Source organism: Anopheles nili, chromosome 2 (assembly GCF_943737925.1).
Source record: "Anopheles nili chromosome 2, idAnoNiliSN_F5_01, whole genome shotgun sequence".
Taxonomy (NCBI): domain Eukaryota; kingdom Metazoa; phylum Arthropoda; class Insecta; order Diptera; family Culicidae; genus Anopheles; species Anopheles nili.
This window is the reverse complement of record NC_071291.1, coordinates 53701062-53717765: the sequence shown is the minus strand read 5'-3', so window position 1 is coordinate 53717765 and position 16704 is coordinate 53701062. Positions and strand designations below refer to the sequence as shown.

Sequence of the window (16704 nt, the reverse complement as noted above, 5' to 3'; positions counted from 1 at the left end):
ATTGTTTTGGCCCGGTGAGGCAAAATTTAATTAAATCCATATCAAAGTTCGATCCAAAAAGTCTCGTGCTGAGTAGACCGGAAGCGAAGAATTGAAACTTCCTTAAGCTTAGCTGTGAGCGTATTTTTGAAGTTTTGTTTATTTCCATTCCCACTTTGTTGCTGAACAAAGCAAAGATCGTTTATTTCTATTTGCCTTAATAGCTTTAAATTGAAAACTCTGAGATGTACAGCGCGCAGCCAGAATCTTCAACGATCTTTAACGGGTACGCGCGAAACGACCAAAACAGGCTCGTCGTTTTTTTGTTTGCCAGGACGATATTCCTCCCATACACCCCAACATCCGCTCGTTGTTTTCAACCTCAAACGGTTTGCGAATCGACCAGCACCGGGCAAGGATGAACGCGCGAATCCAGGACGATTCCGTTTAGCCATGCGGCGGAAAGCAATTGCGCACGGAGGAAAATTAAAAATCAAGTGTTCTCCGATCCAATTAATTCCAAAACCCGGTCGATGCCGGGCCAGGAAGCCGTACGGTACCGCGGAACAGGACCGATTTCGAAATTGTGCAATAGTTTCACAATTTGCATCGATATCGCGTTGCTAATGGGCTGCTAGAACTGCTGCTTGGGGTTGAAGACATCGCCCACCCGGGCTGGCTGGGCTGGAGCTACGGATGCAAAGAAAGGCTGAAACTTTTCGAATAGAAGCATAAATCGGGGCACCGTTGGGCTGGCTGGAGGTTAAGGGCTGGAACAGAAACAGCAATCGGAAATGGTGCAAATTACGCGCGATAGAACGTGCCAATTGGCTGCAAAGTTTCGCCCACCGATCGCCGCGTGGAAGCCAAATTTTCTCGGCGAACTACACGGCACGAGTGGCCGAGCAAGAGTGGATGAATAAATTTCGCTTAATTTTGTAGTAAACCAGCTATTGATATACTAAGTTGTCTACTGAACAATGTATAAATAGCTGCTCGATGCTAGCGAATATGCTTTAAAGGAGTAAATATTCAAACGATATCGGATCGATATCGAAACAAACAAGCGTTATGAAGCGACGCTCCTAATGTTCGTTCGACGAGCGATATAAAAACGAAAACAATTGTTCACTCCAACAATGGATAATGAATTTAAATTTGCATAATAATAAGGATGATAATGGACTTGCACCTGCCTGGCAGCCCTAAATGGGTGCCCTCTGGGATAGTCGTGTGAAGCACAGCAAACCAACATACCAAAAAAAAAAAGGAAGCCAGATATGTCCATTGAACGCGTGGCACCTGACCCATCGACTCTCCATGGGGAGGCTCACGGTAAACACCCCCTGAGGGTATTTACGGTACGCGCAAGGACGAAGCTTGTTCGTGGGCGTAAAGGAAAAGGTCCCCACGTCAGTTGTCCAGCATTCGGCTGCTCGAGGCGCTTGAAGCGCCCGTGATGGTGGGTCGTAATCTACTTAAGCGCGAAAAAAGAGTCCCGTATTTTTTGCTTCTCCTGTCCTGTGTGCCTTGAGCGATCGAAACGGTTGGTAGTTGACAGCATCTGAACAGGTCCTTTTTGCTGGTACACGATGGATAAACGGCATTATGGCTGCAGGAGGGTGTTTAACAAAATTTTTTTGTTTCCGAATACACGTGTAATTTGGTAATGTTAAAGAATCGAATAACATACTTTCGTCAACAAATTTTCACACCCTTCTCAAAATAGCGATACAACGAGTGAGCTCAAAATGAATGAATTTTTGCCGATCTGGTTTAGCATTGAATTTGAAACTATTGGATATGGGAATAAATCGAAGCTATTAAACGGACGAACGTTGCAAACCCTTCGTCGAGATGAAGGCAATTTACTATCCCCAGTGTTGGAAAACATCCCAAGCGGATTGACCATCGACTGGAAAGATGACCGATTAAATGTTTTTTTTTGGGCAGAGAACCTTTTTCTTGACAGGCCTTCAACTAGGGATATTTTGGGAAGTTTCTATCCAGAGAAAAAGAGAGAGAGAGAGAGAGAGAGAGAGAGAAACCCCCTATGACCATAAGAGAAACACGATCTGATGCTGCAGGTGAACAAGTACATAAAAGTGAAACTACAGAACCCAAAAGCAACCTTTAAAATTGGCAAGACATTTTCTCATAAAGATGCTCTTGGATGACTAGGAAAATTACATGAAAAAGAATTGTCTTTCTCTGTACGTTTTCGGATTGAATTTGCATTATCCTGTTCCCCCCCGGATAGCGTACTGCTGCGCGATTGGAATCACAGCGCAAAAAGGACATTCACTCTACACTGCCGGACTTTATCGGGTATCGTAGACGAAATGGAAGATTCGCTCGTATGGTGTGCCAGAGGGAAGCTTCACCAGTGCGGCATAATTGCGCAACCGAGCGATGTGATATTACGGCTGATCCTTGGCAATGATTGTGGCGGATCAGGAACGGGTTTCCTTCGGTCGGGTTCCGATCCACCGAGAAGCCATTCTCGTTGGCCCATCGAAAGCTGGCCACTCGAAGCTCGAGCTTGACCGCCCACACGAGGGTCAGTGCAACAGTTTCGGTCGGTTCAGGGAAAGCTGATTTCTTCCGTCGCATTTCGTCCTTTGCGATGAGCACATTGTATCGCATATGCTCTGAAACAAGTTGTTGCTTTTTTTTTGCGTGTAGAGTTTTCATTTTGTTCATTTTCATAATCATCCCATCCACTACCGGAACGCCGCAATATAGTAATCCCTTTTCGTTTTCCATGGGTGTGGAGAGAAGCAGCCGTCGGGGTGAATATTGCCCGCATTGGGGGTGAGACAATAAGACCCCGAGGTAATCCGCTTGCCGTGTTAAATTGTTAAGTAATAATATTGAATTAAATCCCTCTTTCTTTCTGTTGCATTCCGCAAGAGTAAAACACCCGCGTATCCTTTTGAGACTAGAGTTCGTAGTAGTACGCAGAGTTGGTTACCTTGAGAATTAAAAATAGCTTTTGAGTACAAGAGTTTTCCAATCTCTTTTGAGTGATTTTATTTCTTAAATAATTGTGTGTAAATTAATAGAACAGATTTTGTTAGTTTACCGCTGATTACCGAGTGTTTGCTCCAATTTTCGATTTCGAATTTCTCTCTTGAATTGATAACTGCATCCATGCCATGTTTGATTCATTACTGACCGTTTTCGTTTTAATTTTATTTGACATCAATTGGATAGCAGGATTAAAAAGCATGATTATTTTTTGGTATGGCGACCGGCTCGTGGGCGTGGGTAGAATAGGATATGTCCAAAAACATGGAGAAAACTGTTGTTCTTTTGTTTGGGGCCGAGCGTTGTGATTGGGCTAATCGATCGTCGCTTGCACTATGGAGCAAGGCGCAATAAATCGTAGTTGTTTTTATTCTTCGCTTGAATTTCAATAGATTTCATACGACAAACATACTTACTGCTATGAAGAATCTTTATTTATATTACCGACATTTATTCCTCTAAACTTTCTGCTTGGTTTAGCGTTAGAAATTACACTTTCATTTGTAGCTAAATAGTGTATGTTAGATTATAACCACACACTTTATGGCCATCAAGATCCCACAGTGCTCGTAGAACAGTAAGGGAACGAGATTATCACGCACAGAATAGATCGACGATATGGACTGATAACGCGAGAGGGAGCTAGCACGCATTATGGCAAACGTGAGAAAGCGAGACCACCGGGTACGTAATACCAGCCGCGGGCTATCAGGCTAGTAGCAGCCTCTTCGATGCATGTTCTCCTGTTATTACAGCCGGTTTTTGGATAGCAAAATTTGATGTCGAAATTCTTCCGATCGACGGCGCAGCGCTCCTTGAAATCTTTCATTTTTGAACGCGGTGATGATTATCTCTGTTTTCTCGGGTGAAAAGTACCGGACGGACGAGGGTGTATGCTATTAAAGGAAGAATTTTCGAAGGTCTACGGTTGCTTTTCGCTTTTTCTCGAGTTTTTGTGAGTTCTTGTCGAAATTTGCATCTAAAAAGGAGCTGTAACTGGTTGTGATGGTTGCGATACGAGTTTTAAAAGTTGTGTGCCTTTTTTCTTTCTTTTTCTTTTCCAAAATAGCAATAAGGGCTCGTGATTAAGTGCCAAGGCGCGTGTGTTCCAAGCTACAGTTAAATTGGCTATCATTTTAATTGAATATTTACATTATGTGGCCGTTTCGGAGAGCCTTATTGAGGGAGTTAAAAAAGATTGAAAATCCGATCCCATTGACATAAACTCATTTTTATTGTATCTTTTTTTATTTCATTTCCATAATTCACAGAGGAAAATGTAAATGCCAATGGCATAAAAGCAGCTATACATGAGAAGATGCACATGCAACTTAATGCGCTTACGTGAAATATTTCACCCCAAGCAACGTGAAATATTTCATACTTACCCCTTTCTCAGTGCACTTTTCCGACTCCGCTCAAAAAACTAACCAGATTTTCTCCGCTTTTAAAGCTGCTGCCGGTCGCTTCATTTTCCCCAGCGACCTGGATTTTCCGGACCGTGGTGCATTCAAAATGATGTACCGCTACGTGACCTGTGTTCCGATGACAGAGGGTGCAGTCCTGCGAGCACGGTTTCGGATCAAACCAATTCCCGCTGATTGCCGCCGATGTTTACACTGTTGACGATGCCGTCGTGCTGCGGCGCAGAACCTTGACATCATCGGGCTAGGCCTAATTTTGTACAGCAGCCGCCCATTACGGTGCGGTACATCGGGAAATGTGCCGGATGAAAAAAAAAGAAGAAAGAAAGCAGATGATCCTCTCTCGTCCTGCAACAACACCGTAATTTCTTTCCACGCGTTCGGACGAGCGAACGAGATAATGAGCCTGCGCGATTGGTGTTTCATTTATTCGCCACACTGCAGCAACATTGATAAGTAGTTTATTGGTAATTCAAGTCCGCCCGCATTCGTGCGCCGTCGGTGTACATTTATATTTGCTCTTCGATTTACATTTTAATGTGTTCAGTTCGAATGGAAGGAGCATTATTCGCTTATTTATTTATCGTTTTCTCTGGCATTTCCACGGTTCAAATTTTCCCGCTGGCGTTAGGTCGCCAAGGACAGAATCCTGACGAATATTCTGTCTATTTCTCTTTCTCGCGCTATCTCTCTCTCTCTCTCTCTCTCTCTCTCTCATACACACACGCACTCATGCACTCGCCCAGAGGATAAATCGTAATTATGTTCAGCTTCTGCTGCAGCTCGTTGTTCAACAATACACTGCCCTGTGTGTTGCGTGTTTATCATTGTTTAAGTTCGCGTTGATTACAGAAAACGCATCACTCGCAAGCTGCGGTACGCGCGTCATGTCTTTCGAAGGATATCCCAGCTGATTAATCAATTTGCAAAGGCTTTTCTGACGAAGTTTAACCCCAACCCAGGAAGGCGTAATAAGCGCACTAAAGGCGAACTGGTTTGAACTACAAACGGAAGCCCACCAACCACGAAGCGGCTGCATCAGTTGGTGATGAACGGTAGCGAACGGAGAACGGGGTAATGAAGTTATGCAAAGCAGCTACCGGCCGTGTCGAGTGGCCCGAGGAAGTACTCCAGGGATAATCCATCCGAGCGCGTCCTTCCATCAGCTCAGTGAACCGGTCCGAAACCTAATATTGGTTCAGGGTTGAGCCTCACGAAATATAGCAAGCTACGCAACCGGGAACACATTTGTTCCTGACTCTACGTCTGCGTGTATGTGTGCGCCGCCCCCTGCCCATGATATAGCGTGGTAAGCAATTCCTTACTTTTATCCTTACAACGTGTATTTGCTTCTTTTATTAATTTGCGTCCTTTCCTCAAATCAGCATTATTTACAACGAACGAACTCATACATCGTACAGAAACGGAGGAAATACACATACGTGCCATGCTCGCACAATCCCTTACAGCGCAGGCACACCTACGCGCGCTCTTTCTCACACATACACGTGCGCGCGCGTGCCAGGACAGAAATTCATCATCACAAACTTACGTATCAAAAACTGATTAGACCACTCGAAGTTATACATGTAAAGATCACAAAACAATGTTTTTTCCGTTAATTTCCCCGACGTGCTTTTTGACCCTGCATTTAAACCGTCTGTGTCCTGGATAGCATCTTCGTCATAACCGCGGCGCTTTCTTCATATCCTCGTGGCACGATATAGCAAAAAAAACCCACCATATGTTTATCGTAATATTTCGCTATCTTCCAATCAAATCCAAACAATCACGCCGAACGTTCCAACCAACAATATCAATATATGTATATATTTATAATCATTTCGCTAAACGCATCCGAAGCTCCATCTCCCGCGGATGCTGGGCTCCAACCAGCGAAGGGTGTGTTCCTTCGCGAACCATTCGCTAAAGGTGTATGCGTTAGGCGTTTATCTTTACGGTTTCAACAGGAAATGGGGGAGTTCGTGTGGTTTGTTGTTGTTGTTGCAACAAAGGGTGCTAGGGTGCTTCCGCCCCGGGAACATTGCAACGTTGCACTTCTATTGCACTCTCTATGAATAGCTGTGTTTGAGACGTCGAGATTACTGCTTCTGATAGACTACGTGTTATGCTGCACACCGAGAGGACGAGAGTATTGCGTAAACTATTTGCTGTGTGTTATATCATGTTATATTTCTTTTTTCCTGCATTCTTGCTACGTGAGTGTATGTGAGTCTGGTTTGCGGGGAAAGTTTTTTTCTTCCCCACGGGGGATGGTTCCATCTATAAGTACTAGTATTTTTCTTGCGAGTTTTCGGGTACGACACAGCGAATGGAAAGCGGTTTCAACACCTTTTTGAGAAGGGGATGCTTTTTTTTACGACTCACAGCAGTAGGGGGCAACACCTAGCTATTGTATTCTATTAGTTCGTGCAACAAACGCCCATCGCGTAGGGACGAACCCCTTTTGGGGTTCCCTTCGCAGTGTCGCACATTTGAGTACCGGTGAAGTGGTGGAGTAATTGTAATTTTTTGTTGTTGTCTTGCCACTACACAATACACACCGACTTCTATCCAAGCTTGCCGCTCTTGCGGTGCTTTGTTGGGGGGAAAAAACATTGATTGGGGATTCGTTGAAGTGCGTGTGCTTAGGGGACTAATCTTATTGCAGCTACCACTAGTGCCAGTACTCTAGCCCGATATTCTAGTACGCCTGTATAGCATGTGTGCTACTGCAAATTTTCTTTCCAATTTTCTTCGCTTGCTGCCCCTTCATCCTATCGGTTCAATTCCCGCCTGACTTTCCGTTCTCTCACTCTAACGGAGCAGCTATACGAGTTTTTTCGCATTAAATATCACACGGTAAGCTTATGTGGGAGGGGTGCGTGAGACCCAACAGCAAACGCACTACCAAAGGTGGCCGGATGCCGTCGTGAGAAAGTTGCTACGGTTTGAAAATGATGGCTTCGTTTATTCTTTGACATTTCCCTTGCGTGCACAATGAAATCGACCCGATCGTTTGCAAACGGAATAAAATATAATGCTGGACTCGAGAAGCATGCTTCAGTAGTATGTGGAACCCTTACAGACAAAATAATAATAATGATAATAGCAATAGCGATAATAATAATAATAATAATAATAATAGCGATAATAATAATGACAATATTAATAGAGCTAATCTGCGGACAATTCGATTAAGAACGGTACAGTAGCAACTATCATAATATGATTAACATAACAGATGCGTTGAGGGCCCGGCATTTCGATAAAATAACACATACACAAAAAAACAGAGAAAAACCATATTGACTGTCTGGTCCGTTCTCTGTGAACAACTCACACATACGTTTCACACGCACGCACACACGCACACGCAATAATTTGTTCCTTCGTAAACCGGTCAAGATGTTGTGAGTGTTTTGCTTCATAAAAAATAAAACAGCACAAGTCGTCCCGTTGCAAGTCGCCATTTTGGAAAGTCCGATACCTGCTTCTCGATCAACGAGCCGTAACGCACGAGGTCCCTTAAATCCTTTCTTGATGTCCCTTTGAGCAAACGTGTCCTTGTTGCGATTCGATTCGATCTTCTTGTTTAGGTTTTCTTGCCCACGGCACCGCCACCGTTGTTGTTGAGGCTCGTGCTAGGTGACGAAGGTTCCCCATCCTTGATGGCCATCTTTTCCATCAGCGGGATCAGCTTGTCCGCAGCCGCTGACGCTGTCACCGGGATCTGCTTCAAGCCGTGGTCTCCTGCCTTCGTTCCCGTGGATACACCGAGGGCGGATTTACCGCCGGGTGCGCTCGTACTGCGAATCGGAACCGACGGCAGGACATGGCCCGTTAAGATCCCGCTCGAAGGCCGATTCCCAGCCGGCAGCGCCACGGGTTCACCCGCCGTCGTCGTTGGAGTGGATTGCAGATTGTTGTTATTGTTGTTGTTGCTGCTGTTGCTGCTGCTGATGATCAGCTGGGAAGGAGTCGCACCCGTCGCCGGGTCAGCGGTTGATAGCTGCAGGACACCACCCATCGCCGTCCCGGTGCCACTTCCGGCGGCCGTCGTAATCGTGGAGTTCTGACTCGAACGCCATATTCCGGCCACGGTGCGAGGTGTCGTCTTCAGCGAGGTGTTGCAGCAGAGCGGCGACAGGACACACTTGCTTTCGGCGGCACTGCGCGGGTGCAACCGATCCGGGGAAAGCGCACGGCGCAACAGCGGTGAGCTGGGTTCGGCCGTCTTCGCCCGCGGGAAACCCTTCTTGGTGGGTGGCGTGGGAGATCCACCGATTCCACCCGCACCCACAATCCCCGGTACGGCAATGGCGGATGGCAGTCCAGCGGAAGCGGCAGCTACCGCAGCCGCCGGAAGTCCTCCGGGGCTGTACGATTGGGTCGTGTTGGAAGCGCCAAGCGGATGCACGACGGGGAACGCCAACGGGCTTGATGACCGCGTCGGAGAAGCGGGCAACGGTGAAGGGCTGGGTGTTCGAGCGAGCGGAGACAACGGCATATGGTCTGCCGATTTACGCCGGTTCGATGGTCGCCCACCCGGACCAGCCGCCGAATGAAGAGCTTTATTGCTGGCACACGGAGACGAATGCAGTTTGTGCTTCAGCACGTGCAACGTCGACGGTCGCTGGTAAAGTGGTGCACCATCATTGTAACCGAGCGGTCCAGCACTTCCGGTGGGAGTGCTCGGTGCCGACGTGCTCGGAGAGCTCGGTGACGGTAGGGTCGGATTGTAGAGGGAGCCCGCGGAATTCAGCGGTGATAAACTGAGCCGATTCACGGGGACACTCGCACCAGCGGGGACAAGCGTCGAGGGTGGCATCCCACCAACCGGAACGGGTGCTCCGATCGGTGATTGTAGCCCGCCCGGATGTGGCATCACCGTGCCGGAAACAGGCAGTCCAACGCCGGCACCCGGTTGGAGCAGATTCGGTTGGCTGCCCTGGAAACGGGTGAGTGACTGGAAGCTCCTGCTCGGTGGTACAACGGATGTGGGCGATTGAATCCCCGCCACCATCTGCTGCATCTCGGCACTGGCCCGTTTGCTGCTGATGCGCCGGAACAGCGACGCCTTGCGTTTCTTCTCGTTATCCTTCTTCTGCTTACGCCGGCTGTGGGTTGACTTCTTGGCGAATTTGCTCTGCCATGGTTCTCGCTTGCGGCCACCCGTCTGAATGCTCGTGTGCTCTAGTGGTGTCGCCCTCAGGCTAACCAGCTCCGAACCGCTCAACAGCAACTGCAGGACCTGCGTGTGGTACAATCCCTGTACGGCCTCCCCATTGACGTGCGTGATGAGATCCGCCGGACGTAGGCCAGCCTCGAACGCAGGACTCCCTTCGTCGACGGCCATCACCAGGTGGTGCATAGTGTAGAAGTCCGTGTCCCCGTAGTACACCCGGATCGTGTGCACGGTGAAACCGAACCCACGCGGACCACGTTTGATGATCAACGGTGGTTTCAGGTTCGTAACAAGCGGACTCAACTCCCTGCATGGCGACGTATCCCGCGAGCTGGCCGTGCTGGAACAATTACCCGCCGAATGCATCGTAGATGACGCGACGCCTCCCGTACTGCAACCGGAAGAGGACGAAAGGTTAGAGGCCGTCGTGCCGGTTGCGTTGCGACCCGATAGCGAAAGGTTTCCACCAGCCAGCGAGCGACCAACGGCAGTCGTCACGGCCGAGGACGAATCATCCGACGAGGTCATCAGCGAAAGCCCAAGCGCCGAGGCTGACTTCACGATGTGCCGCGAGCTGCTACCGCTCAGATTATGCAGCGAACTCGACGGTGATGAAGTCACGAGCTGAGATGGCGTCGACGAGGACGTCTCGTGGCCGCTCTGATCGTCCTCGATCGAGATCGAGAACTTTGGCAGGATGCGATTGTGGACGATCTTGCGCTTGCGCTGGATCTGCGGCGACACGTCGTCACTGTCCGTTTGCGATGATTCAGGTGTGCTGAGTTGCTTCAGCGAGGACAGCGGATAAACGTCGCTGAAGCGTTTGTTCATTTCCGGTGTGTCCGGTGTACCGGGAAGGCCCCGTACTGGACCGATGTTAACCGCCGTCGGGCGTAGCGTGATGCCGTGGTGCACCAGGAAGTCCTCCCGGTCGGGTGTGGCCAGTTCCGGTAGGTAGTCGAGATCGGGCGTCGACGGCATCTTGTACCGGGACGGGTTGATGTTAAACTTGCGCAATTCGGGCGTAATGATCAGCTTGCTGATGTCGTTCGGACGCGGGTGTGTCGTGTCGAAACCATCCTCAAACAGGCTCGGAAGCTGCGGTTTCGCCAGCGTCGATGGAGTGGTGATGTTCGGAACACCTGCCGTCGATTCCATCGCAGGTGTTTGAGACTTTAAGGACACGCACGATGGTGTGGTGCTTGTCACGGGCGTAGCAGTCGTAACACTGATCACAGTGGTGGTTCTGGGAACCGTTGGAGCAGTCGATGCCAATGCATCCGGAACGGATGATCCTGACGAGGAAGATGATGGCGGTGCGGCCGGTGTTACGGAGCTGCTGGATGGTCCTGCGTCCGAGACGGCACGCACTATTGTTCCACTACCCCCCGATGTCATGCCAAGTGGTCGAGGACCCGGACTGCCACCGAAATTACCACTCGAGTTGATGGACGCCTGCGAGAGACTGTGCTGTTTGCGATACTGGGGTGAGTACGAGCTAAATGATCCAAACAGCGGTGAATCCTCCATCTCGTCCGTGTCGTCACCGCAGATTTCGTGGTTGTACCGATCAACGCGCGTATCAAAGTAGCTCGTGTCCTCTTCGTTGTCCAGCTGGGGCACAAACTCCGCCTTCTGTCTCAACAAGTTGTTCCAATCTAGCCCGTAGAAGTAGCAGTGCTCTTTCACCTCATGAGCTCCACCCGTACCGAGACGATCGCGAGGGTTCTGCTGCAACAACACCGTGATCAAGTCCTTAGCTTCCTCCTGCAGTGGCCAATCATCACCATCCGGCCATTCGATGTCATCGTTGACGGTATGCGCGAACAGCTCCTCAGGCGTTTCACCAAAGAACGGTACGCAACCGATCAAAAACTCGTACAGGATGATACCCATCGACCACCAGTCCACGGGTTTGCCGTAACCCTGGCGCAGGATCACTTCCGGTGCGATGTATTCCGGAGTACCAAACACTTGCTTGTCCGAGAACTGACGCGTCTCACTGTCCAGATACCCCTCGTACAGATTCGTCGCCAACGACATCAGTCCCATCTTCGAGAGACCGAAATCCGTCAACTTAATATGCCCCAAAGCGGTGATGAGCAGGTTGTCCGGTTTCAGATCCCGGTGCACAATCCCGTAGCTATGAAGGTACTCCACCGCAAGCACTGTCTCAGCGAAGTAAAACCTCGCCATATCCGACGGCAACGGGCCAATGTTCTTCAGCAGCGTCGCACAATCTCCACCCTCAACGTACTCCATCACCAGACAAAGGTGTTTCTTCGTCTCAAACGAACAATACATGCTCACGACGAACGGGTTGTCGGCGAAGCTCAGGATGTCCCGTTCCGCAAACACCTGCTCGACCTGATTGCGAAGCATCAGACTGTTCTTGTTGATCTTCTTCATGGCGAAGCGCTGGCGCGTTTGCTTGTGCTTCACGAGATACACGGCACCGTACGCACCGTTCGAGATCAGCTTCAGAATGTCAAAGTCCTTCTCGTTTGGTACGGCGTTGTTCGAGCGCGCCTTAAAGCTCTTGCCAACCGCACCTGCACCAGTTTGGCCCATCGATGGTGCTGATCCTGACGATCCAGCTGGTCCACTGATGGCCGTTCCCGGACCGGCGTTGTTGTTTAACACATTGCTCGTACTGCTTGCAGCACTATTCCCAGCCGAGCTCGAGGATCCTGATCCTTTCGGAGTGGAACACGCCATATCATCGACACCACGCTCAGGTTGATCACTGGCGATCGACAAATTGACGTCTCCCTCCTCACCACCACGCACCCGGCTGCTTCTCAACCGCGCTCGTCGATCCGCCAACTCTGTTTCGTCGTTCTCCGCTTCCTCCTCCAAGTCGGCACAATTTACGCTCGAGTTAAGCGACGCCGTTTCGATGTTGAGCTCCTCCTGCAGCTCCGCTATCGGGTCTCGGTTCAGCCCGAGCTTCTGGATGATGTACTGTGGAATGTCCGCCTTGATGCCCTGCGTCACTTTCGCCTGGCCTTCAGCCACCTCTAGCAAGCGGTAGAACTCCTCCGGATCAAACTCGAGACACTCGAGCAACCGAGCCGGACGCGAGATGATCAACAACAGCTTCTTGATCACGCCCGTGATCTCCGGCGCCGCCTCGGGTGACTTCTCGCGCGTCTCCATCAACAACCGTTCGAGGTTTTCGCTCATCTCGTAAAAATACCGCGACGTGATAAGCTTCGCGTGGGACTTGTGCAGACAATCGCGCGCCATCTCCAACACCTGATGGTGCACGAACCGCACGATCGGTTGCGAATTGCGCGCACTATCGTTGATGATGTTTTTGTTCTCGTTGATGAAGTGGCTCAACCGTTCCTCCATCTGTTGCGTTGCCTTCGGAAACCGCTCCTTGTAGAAGGTGTTCATGATGGAGATCTCACTGTCGGTGATCGGCGAGTGACTCGGGCTGCTGAGACTACGTGATCGCGGCCGATGGATCGGTGACCGGCATCCGCAGAAGTTGTTCAGCTCGTCCTTGCCACCGGGCACCATTCCTCCGCAGCTACCAGAACCAGAAGATCCAACGGATGATTTCATCATGCAATGGTGCTGCTGTGCCTGCGGAATCGGAACCGGTTGCGGTCCCATCGGTTGGTTCCCGACCGATCCTTGCCCGTAGCCGATGTGTGACTGCAGGCTAAGAGGTTGTTGCTGGTAGAGCGTACCACTACCCGAGACGGAGCTTCCAAAACCTGCTGCTTGTGGTGAGATGGACGCGGATATTCCAACACCTCCAGGAGCGCCCATCGCTAGCGGATGTTGTTGGTGCGGGAACGCATGATGCCCTCCGGTTCCAGCCGGCAGCGAATGGTGATGATGCTGATGGAGGTGATGCAAATGCTGCTGCTGCTGTTGCTGCTGCTGCAGTGCGTGATGATGCACTGCGGACACCATCGGGTGATGATGTGCGTGCTGATGGTAGCCATGATGATGGTGATGATGACTGTAGTGCGTCCGCCCATCGATCAAGCTCGGGTTGCTGTCGTTCGAGGAGAAGTGCAACGACAACAGCTGCAAATCGTCGTTTGTCGGCACGGCCGGGAACTGATGCAAACGCTCCTGACTCGAGCACTGTGACGAGATGTTGGAGCTTCCAGGCGTCGTCACGTACCCGGACGATGGCAACGAAGCGACCGACCAACGCCGGCTGTCACAGTTCTTAGACGCAGCCGTCGACGCGATCCGCTTGATCGGCACGAACGGGAACTGCATAATACTGGGCGAGTTGATGCGCGGACTATCGATGGGACTAGCGGGAATGGGCGAGTGAGATCGGGGCGAAATATTCGCTACAAAGCTGAGCCGGTGCCGGGCAACGGCAGTACTCCGGGCGGTCGCAGCCGCCCCACCGGACGACGATGAAGTGGGTCGTTTTTGGCCGGCAAAGAAGCTACCTCCACCGAGGCTACCGAGCCCGAAACCACCATTTTCCTTAGCGCTCAGTGACAGCGTGGGTGCCGAATTTCCAAGCGTCGAGTTGCGCACGCGCACCAAATTCGAGATGTCACTTCCGCTGCCCGAGTAGCGAAGGGAGTGCGAGTGTTGTGGTTTGTAGGACGACTTCCGGTACGACGCCGACTTGTGGAGGCTTGAACCGGATGACGTGCGCATCACAACGGCTGCTGGGGAGATGGATACTGCGGCTCCAAGCAGCGGACTTCCGGTAGTGGTTGGAGACGCTACGGCCATCGTGGTTATCACAGGTGCAGTCAGTGGCTGAGGAGAGCAGGATGATGGTGCGTGATGGGGCGATACACTGGCGGAGGATTTACCGCCCAGTGGTGAGGAGCTGGCCACCGGCGCACCAACGAAACCCGGTGCCGGTACGGAGGATGCCTTCAACAGCACCGGTTTGCTGGCCACCGAAATCGGTTCATGGTGCTCGTGCTTCAGCGAAGCTGCCTGATGGTGCATTGTCTTCTTCGTGCCCATCTTAGCAGGACTTCCGGCAGGATGCGGCCCGGCTACACCACCGCCGGATGGTGACACTTTCGATTCCTCGGGATGATGCTTCGAGTGCGGTGGTTTCGATGCAGACACAACCGTATTAGCGGCAAGCGAGCTCGATCCCATCGTAACGGCGGCCAATGGGCTGATGTCCTTCGCTTTCGGGGAGTGTTCCGGTTTGCGGCCATCCGGTCCCGATCCGGCTGTTAGTAGAAGTTCCGGATCGTCAAAATTCAGCGCGCGTACCGACGAATGAGCTGACTTAGTGCGTGTTCCATCAGCTTGAACCGAACCCGGTGGTACCGTCGCAGGAACTGTCACTGTTGCAGAAGTTGCTGCCTCGGTGGATGGTTTTTGACTGACTGCACTCATCGCGGTGGTGGGCTTAGCCCTACCGCCAGCACCCGTGCTCGATGGCGACTTCTGATTCATGGTACCGACGACGACGTGGGTTGAGGGCCGTGTCCGTGTAAGGACCACACCGTCCGCGATCGTCCTTACCTTCCGTCCTGTCCTCTTAACTCAGCGCGCGGCTCGTTCCGGGTGTTATCAGGCAAATCTGAAGCGAACGGGAACGGTTATCAGGAAAGTCAAACGGACTCGAGGGAGAGAGGGAATTCGATCGATAAGGAAGAAAAGCTGACGGGTGTAAGGGATGGCCGTTCGTCGGGGTTAAACTGATCGACCCACGCGAGGGCATTGCCTTGAACTCACTGTGGTTTTTAAAACAGCTTGACAAGCTACCTTCGGGACGGAAAATTTTCGATTCACGTCGTACGGGCACTAACCTGTTTTAAGATAACACCATTTTGCTGCCGTCTTGCCTAGAGCCGTCGCGAACGCACGTGTATTGATAGGTGTTGTTCGGTGCGTACAGGTAAGAGAGAGAGAAAGAGCCGTTCACTAGAGCCTCAAGACGATGATGCACACTGGCGGATCTGCTGGACCTTCTGATGTGTGTCCTGGATGTGTGTTTCTCCCACAGAAGACCACCAGATGGAAATGAAAACGGACCGAAAACCCGGCGAAAGGGCGTTAGGCGTCGAGCAGCCTCGGTTGACAACTGGCTGGCTTCACGGTCGTGTACATCACGGCACTGGGAAAAAGGAAGAAAAACAAAACGATTACAAAAACCGGTAACAGACTGCAATAAAAGTTCATTAGTAGCCGCAGCCGAAGCGGGATAACACTCCGTGCTGCCCCGGCTCGGCATCGATAAGATGAACGCAAGCGAACACACAGGCGGAAACACGTTTCATTAGATAACGAAAGGCAAATGCAATTGCAGCCGACGAGACGCGAGACAAGCATCAGGGTAGCAGCATGACGTGTGCAAGTGCGCTCGGTACAGTGGGCATGATCATAATAGTGCCTCTCAGGTACACAACCTACAGCTCGATCGCATCCCTGCGGTACCTGCGGCTGAGACAAGAACACGCACGACTCCCAGACGGAAGCCCGAGTCCTTGATATTGTGCACCTGATGTTGATGGTGCAGTTGCTTACCTCGCTGTGAGGTGAAGGTGAACTTAAACACCACCACGATCGAGCATTTTGTGGTTCCGAGAATCGATCGCAACACGCGCAAAGCGTTGATCGTGTTCTGCGAGTTGTTCGACCGGAACCCACTGGGGGGTTTTGGGGCTGATAAGACACCACACGAAATGGGTGTCCGGATCGGAGGTGAATCCGGATCTATTGTGCACTCGTACTGATGGGTCGGCTCGTAATGACCGGTTCCACACTGGCGCAGTGTCCGGCTGAGCCAAATGAACTGTGCGCAGTTGATGATACATCGACACTTTGCTGCGATAAAGCTCTCATCCAAGCGGGTGGTACACTTTCTATCGCGCGTCTAATCTCACCGCCGACGGGCGTTTCGTTTGCTTTCAGTCATTGTGTTTCTTTGTTTCCAATTTTTGACCATCCATCTAGCTAGCTTCAACAAATCCAGGGCCCCTTTCGATCAGCTGTGATTCGACGATTATGTCTACATATCGCTCTCACCGGGCATCTGCGGCCGATCACCACCCTGTGGTCAATATCCGGTGGGGTCTTATGTACAACACGCTGAGGTGATGTTGGCCTTCCGGATCTCGC

At 50.9% G+C, this 16704-nt stretch overlaps 1 protein-coding gene across 1 annotated transcript; it reads right to left on the bottom strand.

Moving 5' to 3' along the window:
* Positions 1–8028: 8028 nt before the first annotated feature.
* LOC128725964 (microtubule-associated serine/threonine-protein kinase 2) lies at positions 8029–15036 on the bottom strand. The gene has a single exon (XM_053819740.1). It carries the CDS (start codon positions 15034–15036, stop codon positions 8029–8031), a length of 7008 nt encoding a protein of 2335 aa, XP_053675715.1.
* Between the last annotated feature and the right edge of the window lie 1668 nt (positions 15037–16704).

Excerpts from the sequence above, each read along its gene's own strand:
- LOC128725964 (XM_053819740.1), bottom strand. The coding sequence starts at position 15,036 with ATGAATCAGAAGTCGCCATCGAGCACGGGTGCTGGCGGTAGGGCTAAG.